This window comes from Bicyclus anynana, chromosome 15, assembly GCF_947172395.1.
Source record: "Bicyclus anynana chromosome 15, ilBicAnyn1.1, whole genome shotgun sequence".
NCBI classification, from domain to species: Eukaryota; Metazoa; Arthropoda; class Insecta; order Lepidoptera; family Nymphalidae; genus Bicyclus; species Bicyclus anynana.
The window spans coordinates 4871358-4884888 of NC_069097.1; the positions used below are offsets into that span (position 1 = coordinate 4871358).

The 13531-nt window shown below is 34.5% G+C and overlaps 1 protein-coding gene across 1 annotated transcript; it reads right to left on the minus strand.

Annotated features, from left to right (window-relative positions):
- Window positions 1-1448: 1448 nt before the first annotated feature.
- Window positions 1449-4982, minus strand: LOC128198777 (uncharacterized). Its single transcript, XM_052885766.1, has 2 exons — window positions 4760-4982; window positions 1449-4487 (listed from the first exon to the last, which is right to left on the minus strand). The coding sequence occupies exons 1-2, from the start codon at window positions 4850-4852 to the stop codon at window positions 2136-2138; spliced, it is 2445 nt and encodes an 814-aa protein (XP_052741726.1). The 5' UTR covers window positions 4853-4982; the 3' UTR covers window positions 1449-2135.
- Window positions 4983-13531: the final 8549 nt, after the last annotated feature.

Here is a 13531-nt window from a genome sequence, read left to right on the forward strand (position 1 = left end):
ACTTCACACATGTAGATTAAGAAAATTCTCAGGATGTTTTTCCTTCACCGTTTGAGACACGTGTTAGTTAATTTCTTAAAATGCGTAGAATTGAAGTGTTGGAGGTGCATGCCCCGGACTGAATTGTTACGATTACACCTACGCCATCGACTTTCGTCTTTGATGACTTTGGAAGGTAACAAGTCTCAAGGACCTCACTACCGTCGATGTTATAATTTTATAAAGCATAGCAATTTTACTACACTACATAGAATCAAAGCTGGTATAATTTTCAAATTACGAACTGTTGAGGGTACATTTTGAAATCGTTAAAATGCTAGGTCAAAGAAGATCAGACTTTATGGTAAACACAATCAAGGCGCGGAGATCAAGTTACGTGTAGAAAAAAAATCTCGTCGCATCTAAAACGCCCGCGCATGCAGTAGCGTACATCCTCTTAATTATGTAGTTCAGATTCAGAGAGACTTCATAACTTAAGTAGAGTCTACACAATACGAGTATGTTTACAAAGATATGGGCGATTCTTTTTTTAAATGCATATTTTCTTTTGTTTTTAATGAATATTAGAGGCAGTTATTTCTATTAATCATGTCATGAGGCACTTCGTTTAAGGAGCTAAAGTCACAGCCCAAGAACTTAAGTGTTCGATTGACATTTAGACTCAATCCTAACATGATCTTTACGGGTAGGTAATTATTTCAAACGTAACGAGAAACAAGAATTTTGGTCATACTTAGCAAAAGAACATAAAATAAGAACAAAACCTATACTAATACTGAAGGGGTAAAGTTTGTGAGGTTCTCTGGATCTTCGTCTTTACTCTTTACTGTACTGATTTTAAAAGTTCTTTTACTAGTAGAAAGCCACGTTGTTTGCGAGTGTTATAAGCTATTTTTATCTCCTTATTCCAGACACGGAAAATGCACGGGTGAAACTGCGGGGCGTCTGCTAGTAAAATAATAAAAATTTATGAAGACAAAATAATACTGCCAACTATGTTTAACATTTTAAGTAAGGAACGAAACCCAACAACAAGTGAACACTAAGCCTTACAAGTAAAGTTGCTAATGAAATAATTCGTCCAGCTTCAAGCCCCTTGCGATTACAAGATAAGCACCGTGTTCGCTGCAGCAACGTGAAATGCATATTAGAATATGAGACATCGCCTCGACGAGATCCGTATAGAGATAATATACCTTCGTTACTTATATAATTTTCTGCAGATTTACCTACTAAGATACTATTTAAAAATTTGGTGCGAAATGTTTAATTTTTGTAATTTTACTAGCGATTTCGTATTCGTTTTTTTTTTTGTTTGTTGAGCATTTTTGGATATGGCCGATCTTAATGATACAAAAGGTTTTATTAATTTTCAGTGCAAAGCGCAGAAAAATCCGTGTAGTATTTTACTTTTACTTTGAACTTTAGTGTTGTCTTCTATAATAGTAAGGTATCGTAGGCAATTAACGCCCACTTAATTTCAAATCAATATATTATTTAATGAAACAACTGTATTAAAAAACTGCTTAGAAAAATAGTTTTATTGACAAAAAATAAACACAAAAAAGTAATACTTAAGTGCTATAAGTCGTATAAAATTATGTAAACAAAGAATTTTTGAATACCCTGTCATGGGCGTTATTGAGCATACGGTTTTTAGTAACGCCCACATAGTAATTTACAAATTATCTTAATAAACAAAAATATTTTGACTTATAGCCGTACAAAACCAAAAAGTATATTCTGTTGTCTTTTATTAGAAAGAATCATAATTGTCATAAATGACCTACAAATACTACTATATTTAAATTTTGTAACACGTCCAACATATCTCGTATTTTCTATTTAATCATCTTTAACAAAAATATCTCACTTCTAACAAGTTTAATAATTATAGAAAATCAACATATATATTTTTTTTTCATTAAAAACAAATTATTAAAAAATGCTTATTGGGCGCTATAAAACGTAGATGGCTAATGACGCCCCAGAACAGTGCGCCAATTAACGCCCAGAATTAAGTACAAAGCTTAATTAATGAGATCAATAATAAACTAATTATATCCTAAGAACTAATCAAAGTACTTATCAGTAATCAGTCTTACAGTCATTTGGAATTGTAGTACGTTTTATATTTATTCGCAATTTGAACAAATTAAATATTCGTCATGTATAGAGAGGCCCACACACTCCTCATGGTACCACTTCATGCAAAATTTACATTGTCTCATGTCCAATTTTGTAGTTTCATGACATGCATAGCAGTACCAGTCTTCCGTATCGTCTTTTTTTTCATTTATCTTTTTCTTATTTTGTTGTTTCTTATCCTTTGTTTTTATTACTTTATTTTTTGATTTAATCTTATCTTTCTTGTTTTTCTCTTTTTTTTTGGTTTTGGTATTCTTTGTTTTATTTTTATCTTCATCGTTTTTGTTAAAGAGATCTTTAGTAATACGTTGACCTTTATAATTGATAGCCTTCTTTCGTGGACGTTTTGTTTTAGTTATAGAGTAATTAGGAGTAGGCAAAAATTCATGAAATTCTGTTTTGTTACTTTGTCTCTTTAAATTGAATAATGGTATATTATCTTCATCTAGTGAACCAGACTCATCATCATCAGAATTTACTGTTTGCTTTTTAGGTGTTGTTTCTCCTTTATTTATGACAGTTAAATTTTCATTTTCTTCCTCTGATAAATAACCATAAACGTCTTCAACTGAATATTTTAACTTATTATGCGATGGCTTGATTATGTAACTATCTATGTCAGACGAGTCAGAGCTGTATTGTCGGCACATAGGTCGTTGCAGACCTGAACAACTGGGAATATCAATATCATTAGAGCTTTCTTTGTTTGCAGGCGCTTCTGGTGGTGCTTCAGGCACATATAGATTTTCAGAAAATATGGATGGTGAAGCACATAAGCTATGGACTGAATCATGAGGTGTATTATTATGCGGAGCTTTTTCCAAATCATTTTCAGAAACATCAGTAGATGAGCTATAATCAACAATACTAGAAATTTTTGCTGCCCTTAATCCTGTTGATTTAGGCAAAACATTCTGAATATTTTGACACTGTTTAGAAGAAATCTCTTTAGGTGGCGTCACAGTCAGGTAATCGTCAGCATCAACATCAAATCTATCAGGAGTCGAGTCCCGCCTGTTTGATGTGTTAAAATCAATATTAGGCTGATTTTCATCAGAGTAAGTGTCAATATTAGAATCAGATTTAGGATTCTGCACTTGTTTGTTTTGATTTTGAGGATATGGAATTTCAGATAAAACTGATGGAGCAAATGCTTCTTCCGGGATTGCTTCAGGGTTATAGGGATACAGACCAGTCGCTTTGAACCCATTCACTATATTTGTATGTGTCATGCATTTGGGCCACACTTGCGAAAATATTTTATTGAAATCGGCTTTGTTTAATGTCCTATCAACTTTGACTGACAAATAATTCATAACAGCTTCATCCCAGTGATGTTCATAGGATTTATTTACCGATTTGTCTAACGGTTGCAGCTCGTGGGTCGTATTTGAAGGAAGGCAATAGAGAACTACGTTATTTTTATCAGCTTCTTCTAGCGCCTCAATTGACAAATGGCACTTTGCACCATCAAAAATTAATAAACATTTATCAGCGACTTTATGTTTTGCCAGGTGTTGAATAAATTCTACAAATAAGTCTGAGGTCATGCTACCCTTCGGTGCCATTCTAACTAGCGTTCCAGCTGGTAGATTTTCTATAAGATCTGGTCTTTGTCTTTGGCCTTTGAAAATTATCATAGCTGGAATCGCCGTACCTATGGCATTCACACACATTGCTATGGTCACATTTTCTGCATGTTCCGGAGCAATGAGATGAACCCTTTTACTCCCTTTTGCTGCCAAAACTGTGTGCTGTTTATGCACAGTTATTCGACATCCTTTCTCGTCCATATTATATAATCTTTCTGGATGTCGCAGTATATCTAATTCATTATATAATTTGCGGATACTTTGAAAATGTTGTTGAACAATAACTTTATTTAATTTTTGTGCACGAGCTGCATTCATCATTTGCGGTTTTCGTTGGCTAATAGATGGATTTCTTTTTAAAAAGGATCGCAACCAGTCGACACCGGCAATCCTTTTCGAACTATTAAAATTATTTTTGATGTCATGTCTCTCGCAAAATAAGAAAGTTTGTTTTCGAATGAATTTAGGTGTTAGTGGAATTCCTATGCTTGCAAATCTTTTTATCCGCGAAACTAAATCTTTTTCTTGATTATTCGTTAAAACAGGCTTTCTGCCCAAACGTTTCATTTCTTCACCCGTTTTTAAATGATCTCTCAAAGTTCTACGCGGAATATTATACCTTGCTGCTGCTGATCGCTGAGTCAAATGTCCTCTTTGCACAGCATTCATGGCAGCTTTCATGGTATCTTCAGTCCACAACTCCCCTCTTTTCTTGCGTGTGGAATTAAATGGTGTCATTTCCCCGATCTGTAAAAAGCAGATCATTATGATACACAAAAAATACCTTGTTTATATACGCCCACACTATGGAGAATAGCGCCCATACAGGCTATTAACGCCCAAACCTGACTTTACGGGGCGTTATTACCCAATTAGTACCTTCTATTATTCTCATATTTTCACACATAATTACAAACAAATCAATGAAATCTTCAATGAAATATGGAATAAAGGTATCTTTAATAAAAGCTAATCACAAAATAAGAAATAGATAGGTAGAAAAATAAACTGAAACTTACCGATTTGTCAGAGTATATTTTATAATAACAGCGTGCACTGTCGGCCTCCTTGCGGTGCGGGTCGCAACTGAGAATAATCGTGGCGTGATCCATGCCGCGCCGCGTCTGAGCGTTCTTATTGGTTTAATCTATGTGTGCGTGAAATGTGTCGTAACTCACGTGACTTTAACTACGATTATTAGCATTCGGGCGTTATTACACATTGGGCGTTAATTGCCATACCTACCTTACAGGAAATCGCGTCATGTAATTCTTGGAGTCATATATATGACTCCAAGAATTACATGACGCGAGATTTTTTAACCAATTTTTTTTTGGGAGCAATCCAACAAGCTAAATCTCCTAAACTATTAGTTTTACATTAAAGTTTATATGACAAAAAATGTAGAGGACATTCTCATCTACAATTAATGTCATTGGGGTAATTCTCAGATATGCAGGTTTCCTCACGATGTTTTTCCTTCACCGTTTGAGACACGTGGTAATTATTTTTTTAAATGCACTTAAAGCCTTCTCTGCCTTATATTCGGAGGGCGTAGGTTCAAATCCGGTCCGGGGCATGCACCATGCATCCAACATTTCAGTTATCTACTTGAGTATTAATTACATTTATTACTAGTAAGTATTTAATTATTTATTACCCAAAGTAGCATAACAATCATGAAGTAGTATGAATAAAGTACAAAAAAAAATCTTTTTTAAACAATAAACAAACAAAACAAGCTGTTAGTTAAACGTGGAAAGGAAGCCATAATGTAGTCATACGGTCCTTCTTATTTCAAGACACGTATCATTCTAATGAATGAGCGGTACCACTGCGTAGGCATCGAGCCTTAATAAAATTGTCATAAAAGCGAGATAAATAAAAAAAAACGTACCAACGCTTAAAAAAAGGGAAAATCCGAGTCAATGGACTCCATTGTTAGGAGCGAGCAAGGAAACCGTCGTGAATGAAATGAAGAAGTGTTTGCTGTGGGCGTATGATCGTGTCGCTATTCATATTTTGGTAGCGTAACATCTTTAGTATAATATGTCATTGTGGGAATTTAATAACATTAACAGTCACCACGTTTGTACTATTTTTGTACCTATGTAAGTGATGATGCAATATAAGATGGAAGCGGGCTAAATTGTTAGGAGGAGGATGTAAATCCTTTCCCTTCCGAAACCGAAGATCTAAATCGCTTAGCGGTACGTCTTTGCTGGTAGGGTGGTAACTAGCCACGGCCGAAGCAATCCACTAAGAAACTTATTAAGAAAACCTCAATCGGCCCAGCCGGGGATCGTACCCTTCGTCTTGTAAATCCACCGCATATTCCACTGCGCCACGGATTCCAAAAATGTGGACGAAAAGACTGCGAGACCTACCTCATTTTAGAAGGGTTGAACGTTCTTTAGCCTATTATTATAGGTATACGCGTATAGTTTGGCTAATGAAAGTAGAGCTTTAAAACACCCAGCTGATTTAAAAAAAAAATCGGGAGGGCATTCCCAAAATTATGGTACAAATATTGGAATAACTCAGTTTGATACTTGCAATTATTTTTTCATTAACATTATTATCTGTTTTTTACATTCGTTTTTTTTTTAATTTGCCGGCCGATTTCAGTCTCTAATTTCAGTGGATAAACTCTATCTTAAGTAAGTAAGGTTGCCAAATGATTATAAAGCAAGTGAGTTTTTTGACTTCACAAAGGCTAACAAAGTTAAAGTCAACAAATAAACTATGATGTTGACTTTAAAATCGTGTTATCTTTATAATTCATGAAGTGTCATGTAATATGTTAATAGAGCAAGTTAAAATTACATGACAACAACGTATTATTACAATTAATTAGTCGTCGTCTCAAATGTTGATTATAAAGTTTAATTTCAAATTAAACACCGGAAGATATTTAACTACTTGGCAAAACGATTGCCATCCATCGCTGATTTTATTGGTTAACATCACAAAGCAATTGGACCTTTAAGCTAAATTACACAGACTCAATAATGGAGTGTACAGTGTACAAGCAATAATCTTTGAAATCACAAATCAAGTTGTAAGCTGAACGCTTTCACGAACACTGTAGGCGGGTACTAGTTGCTTCCAGCCATTACTCGTGGTTTACAGACGCGTACAATGGCGCGCCGAGCAAATCTGGCTCGGTTCATGTTACACATTAAAATTATAACCACGCTATAGTAAATATTTTTTTTATTTTAATTCACAAGTAATGTTGTACTTATAAGTTAGGGCGTTCGCAACTTCGTCCACGCGAAATTAAGTTTTTCATAAAGCCATGATGTTGTATGTCAGTATTAGGAATTAAGTATATAAGGACGATGAATTTGTTGAAATAAAAAGTTAACCAATGTGTTCAAAGAGTATATAATTTATCTGCATTCTAAATTTTAACCAAATTCATGCAGTAGTTTTTGCGTGAAAGAATAACAAACAACTACTTATGCAAAATTTCGTGTTCAAAATATAAGTACTTATAATTCTTTAATACAAAATGTTTAAATAACGAGGTGGGCATTTGACACAGTTTTAATTTTAGATCTAGATATCTTTTTTTATACTTGATACATTCTCAGATAAAGGAACTAGTTTACTCGATGTTAAGTGGAAATTTATCTCGTCGAACAGAGCAAAACACTTCGCAGTGCATATAAGTAACTCGTCCTAAAATGAGCTGCCCTGTACCATCAACCTGATGTGACGCCTTAAATTTCTACAATTTTACCGGAAACTATATTCTACAGTACTATTATGTTATATATGCTGTATTCTACAGTACAGTATCGAATGTACTTCCTTGGCCAAGTACTTCCTTGGATGAGCTGTCGCATAAGCTACTACTACTGGAAGTACTTACTATATTAGTAGGTTAAGCAAACCTCCATAAAATACCTCACTAGACCTGCAGTACTCGATAATCGTCAGAGCCGTGTGTATTACGTGTTACGAATAGCTTCGAACTGTCAAAATAGCTAAAATATACGCCGTTTTATTAACACCGGACACAACAATTGTGGTGGGATTCCTTACCCCACTAGTTTATGGGACATCGGATGCGTGGGCATGACGACTCGGTGGTCCCTGGAACTAATTATTCATTACATTACTCCGTCTTTATTGGATATCCGTACATTAAGATTGTGTGTCTTGCAGTAAAAACGGTGATGGACGATATTGGAAGCAAACTATTTGTACGTATCATTTATTCTATTAAATACTGTAATAAGATATGAGTACGAGAATACGAGATAAATTTAAACCATGAATACATATAAATTTATTTATTAGTAGCATGTTTCATATAGCCAGTTCTGAACACTGAACATTTATAGATATTATGAAAATGAATCCTCTTATAGATACAAAATAGGTTATTAGGAACTTAGGACATCATCATGATATCATCAATATTTCAGGAATCAAACCTCGTACTCCGAAGTCACATAGGCTAGCCACTGGAGCAACGAGGCATCATAATGGCTCGTATATCGAAACAAAAACGATATATACAGGTTGCTCAGGAGTATGTCCCATAACTCTAGGGTTATATTCTTTAAAGAAAATCAATTAAAAATATCTAAAATGAATATTTTCGGAGTAAAAATATTTCTTTTGTTAATAGATCTTAAATTGTGTCCCATAAATCGCATCCTTATATGACCTAGCCAAACTTATTCATTCAAAAATATCATGAAGTAGCTTACTAGCGAAGTGCGAAGTGCCAGTTGCAATATTTCGTTGATATCGACAGTTTTACCACTACGATTACGAATTGTAAAATGCAAGGATAGATAACATGTGTTACATGGATAGTCGGAATTACTTGAATTACTTTGTATGAAAACACAAAGATTTATTTTTAGTTAAAAATATTAGTTACGCAGTTCGGCTCCTATATATGTACTTGTCAACACCTTGAAGTTATAGGAAATACTCCTGAGCATCCTGTATACAGGAACAAAAGTCACAGCGCAATAACAATTCTATCAGGCATAGATTAATCATGACACAGATTTCGCAAATTGTCAACGAGCGCGCATCAATACAGCTCTCAGTTTTAATTATTCCAATTATTACTGAGAGGGTCCAATTAGAATCGGTGGCTACCAATAATTGTCGGTGGCAACCGGCGGGCATCCTTGGCTTGTCATTAGTCTGCCAATAGATTATTGATTGGTGCTGATTGTCAGTCTGAAATACGCATATAAGGGTCATTTGCATGAATCTCTGACGCTTTTAATGGGCAATCTAGACTAATTGTACAGAGTAATTTGGTACAGATTATTTAAATCTTGTTTCGATCTACTGTTATTTGTGTTTGTTGGATAGAAAAGTACATAAAGTATTCACTCGTATATCTACCCTGGATAATATGATTTAACTGAATTGCATTACTGGGAGTATTTATGTTAAAGTATCGAAGTGGCAGGAGGCTTCGGCCGTGGCTAGTTACCACCCTACCGACAAAGACGTACCGCCAAGCGATTTAGCGTTCCGGTACGATGTCGTGTAGAAACCGAAAGGAGTGTGGATTTTCATCCTCCTCCTAACAAGTTAGCGCGCTTCCATCTTAGACTGCATCATCCATTACCATCAGGTGAGATTGTAGTCAAGGGCTAACTTGCAAAGAATAAAAAAAAAACACAATTAATAAGTACCTAAATAGTATTATGATGTGGAACGAAAGGATCACAAAATTGATTAATATAATGCTGTGATAAAATCTCAATAATTTCATTGTTAACAAAATACTAGTAATGGCAGATTGTTTTGCAGTCAGTAGGTAATTGGCGAAAAACAAAAGAATTCAATTTCACGTTATTGAATAAAAACCTTATAGTTAGGTACTTTAAATCAATGTCAAGTCACAATTTTCTTATTGATGATAATTACATTATTAAATTTGAAATTAAAAGTATCAAGATTACCCACTTAAAATAAATGTTCATAAAACCCAGGCGTTTTCAACACAAATAATTTTCGTTATATAAATTGGACGAGCACGCTAAAAACAGGCGATAAATGTACACTCTAATATAGTCAGTGAAATAGAAATTAACACCTTTTAAAAAGTAACGTGTTTTGTGATACGTCGTCTAGCACCAAATTGAAAAAGAAATTAGAGATAACTGTAAACTCAGAGACAAAAATCAGGCTGTGTTAACATTCCAAAATTAATTATCTGCACTTAGCACTAGTGGATGGCTCTGTGAAAGTTCACTACTCTGCTCAATTAGTGGTCATATACAAATTGTTCGTACGGTCGTCATGCTATCTTTGAGTGCTTCAAATTGTGGATAATTGATCGCCAATGAGTACGCACGTGACTGAATATTGGTGTCACACAATGGAGATAATTATCTAAATTAATTCTGCTGTTTAACCAACATTAAAATAGAGGGTTCTGTATTTGTTTGTGTGTCCATAATTTAGGTAGCGCTTCCAAAACCTTCTTCCGATTTGGAGGAGGTTTTTTTCTTTACGATACGTGCATCATAATTCGCCGTTGACAGAGAATAAAATGGAACGCGTGTATTACTTTACTTTACATTAGTATTACTTTATTTTCGGAAATTTTGGCTGGTGGGAGGCTTCGGCCGTGGCTAGTTACCACCCTACCGGCAAAGACGTACCGCCAAGCGATTTAGCGTTTCGGTACGATGCCGTGTAGAAACCGAAAGGAATTTGGATTTTCATCCTCCTCCTAACAAGTTAGCCCGCTTCCATCTTAGACTGCATCATCACTTACCATCAGGTGAGATTGTAAGTGATGAAGAGATTGTAAAAAAAATCTATTGGTGTTATATGTTAATAGTTATTTACGAAGTTACAAAATATTACAATATTATTCCAAGATATAGTCACTAGCTTAAAGGTACGAGAATAAAATAGTAATACTATGTACTGTATTCCTATAAGTATTCCTACTTCTTAGTATAGTTTACAGCCATACAATTATCTTCCAGTACTCAAAATTTATGACTTGACTAGCGGGCGCCCGCGACTTCGTCCGCGTGCAGTTCAGTTTTTCACAAATCCCACGGGAACCATTAATTTTTCCGAGATAAAAAGTAGCCTACGTGTTAATTCAGAGTAAAATCTATTTTTCTTTCAAATTTCAGCCAAATCACCGTAAAATTAGCAAATTGTCAAACAAATTTTCATCCCCTATTTTATCCCCTTGGGGGTAGAATTTATCAAAATCCTTCCTTAGCAGATGCCTACGTCATAACAACTATCGGCACGCTGAATTTCAGACCGATCCGTAAAGTGGTTTGGGCTCTGCGTTGATAGATCACTATGTCAGTCAGTCACCTTTGAGTTTTATATATTTAGATTATGATAAAATCAGTTCTCGTTCAAAACCTTCCGGTCGCTGCGCGTAAGTCATCATCACTAGCCTAAAAACCTACAGAATAAACCAATGTACAGGGAATAAAATGGTAATCGACATTACAAAAACACGATGTTGATTTGTTTTCGGTAACTATTTCTTTTTTTATCTAAAGCTTTATTCTTACATCCTGGCTTATGTCAATATAACTTGACGAAAGTTAAAAAATAAGCTTTCAATTGAGCTTTCGCAGTTTTATCTAAGTTTTTATTTTTATTTTTACTTCAGAAAAATAAATTCAATAATTTATACCTCTGCGCAAGGCTTTTAGCTTACCTTTTCTTGCTTAATCTACTAATTTAAGGCACCTTGAAACAAACTCATATCTTTAAAAGGCTAATAGACCGCCTTAAGTAATGAATGGCTTAACTTTATTACATTATTTTACGCGGAAAAATTACTAATGCGGGGTAAAATGTCCGGTTTTTGGACGCGCCATCAATTTAGATTAGTACGGTAATGGGGGTGGATACTTAGTTGTGGCCACCCCTAAGATATAGCTTAATGTATGTAAAAGTTAACGTATAAGAAAATTTCGAGCCTATTATGAGTTGCCGTGACGATGTCTTATAGATGAACAGTGATGTCTTGGTACGTAGGACTTTGTTTATTTGCTGACTTTGAATGGCTCTTTACTAACTTTTGTCATTAAAATAATTTATATACCTACAAAACAGTATTTTTAAATTATATAAAATGAAAAGTTTAATGGTATGTTTAGTGTGTGGATTGTATGTATTTTTTACTAATTTCTTAATATAAAATCTTCCTTCCTCTAAACAATTATTGAATAAAGTGACTTTTAACGTTTGACGTTCTCCACTTTGGTTGAATACTATCCCATCTACATATCTATATCTACATAGCTTATATGATTATTGTCATTAAAAATTCTATGCTTATGATACTTTATTACAGATCTGATATTCAACTATAATCTGCCTCATCATATTTTGGCGTGGTTGAGTAGCAAACATAATTACGTTTTAGCAAACTTTTCCAGCATTAAATTTATTAAATTTAAAAAAAACATGTATTTTTTAGTCTTACGACAATAGTTAATTCAATATTAAATCAGTGCAAAGTATCAAGACAGTTCAAGCACCCTATGCCGATACGTACGAAGGTATTATGGCTAAGTTAATTTCTGTAAGTTGGTCGATGGATGCGGTTAATAAATTAGTAAACTCCCTGGGCCCCTGTTACTTAGCTTTAATTCTTAAAGATTGTTTGAAAACCGTAATTACCCTATTAGATTACTTGTACCTGCCCTCAACCTTACTTTATTAAACATTCTATAGATTATCTACACTTAATATCATAAAGCTGAAAAATTTGTTTGTTTGTTAGTTCGCTTGAACGCGCTAATCTCAGGAATTACCGGAAAGATTTTTCAGATCGGACCAGCAGTTCCTGAGATTAGTGCGTTCAAGCAAACAACCAAACTCTTCAGCGTTAAAATATTAGTATAGATGACTAATAATGGGTATTTTTTGGTAGAATAATTACAAATGCGAAATTACTTCTGTCTGTTGAAATTTCGATCCTGCACTACAAAATATTCTGAAGAATTTTCGTTTTCTTAACCATTAAAGATAATATGTAGTGTAGGTAGGTATATACCTAAAGAATAGAGTGTAGGTATACAAAAAACAAATCCTCATACAGGCTTATACCTTGTTATATCTACTGTGCTTATACATTATGAAAATCCCTAACTAAATATTCAAAGAAAAAGAAAAACTAAGCATTTGCGTGCTCCAAAATCATTACGCTGTTGTCGTAAGGGTTAATAGGTCCTAGAATCATATGACATGATAATAAAATGGACCTTTACTGGTGACCGCACACTGTCACAAGGGTCGCACACATCTTGCGTTTACTGTGACACTTTATTTAGTTATATAATAATTTGCTAGCCACCGTATCTCCATTAAATGTTTAAGAATCTTAAGCAGAATCACTCTAAAGAAATATATATTTTAATTAGTATCTACTTATAGTATTTTTCATCTTACTGACGACAACAACAAGCCGCATTGGAGCAGCGTGGTGGATTTAAGCTCTAAATCCCCTCTCCTCTATGGAAGAAGACCTGACACTGTAGTGGGCTGTTAAATTTGGCTGATATTGATGATTCATGCCATATATTTTCAAGTATTTATAATATACAATGCCTGCATGGGTACTCAAAATTCACGCTTCTGGTTTCATCCACAACTTATTTAAAGGGGGTCGAAAATGGCTTGAATTGCTACGAGAAAAGTATAGCACGGCCTTGCCGTTTTGACATGCGGGGGCACTGCCGTGCTCTTAGATGTACTGAACTTATGTGTCATTTAATGGTTTTCCATTGATATGCAATTTTTGTATC

Coding starts and splice junctions, on each gene's coding strand:
- LOC128198777 (XM_052885766.1), bottom strand. CDS start 4,852: ATGGATCACGCCACGATTATTCTCAGTTGCGACCCGCACCGCAAGGAG. Junction 4,488..4,759: donor AAATATACTCTGACAAATCG/GTAAGTTTCAGT, acceptor TGCTTTTTACAG/ATCGGGGAAATGACACCATT.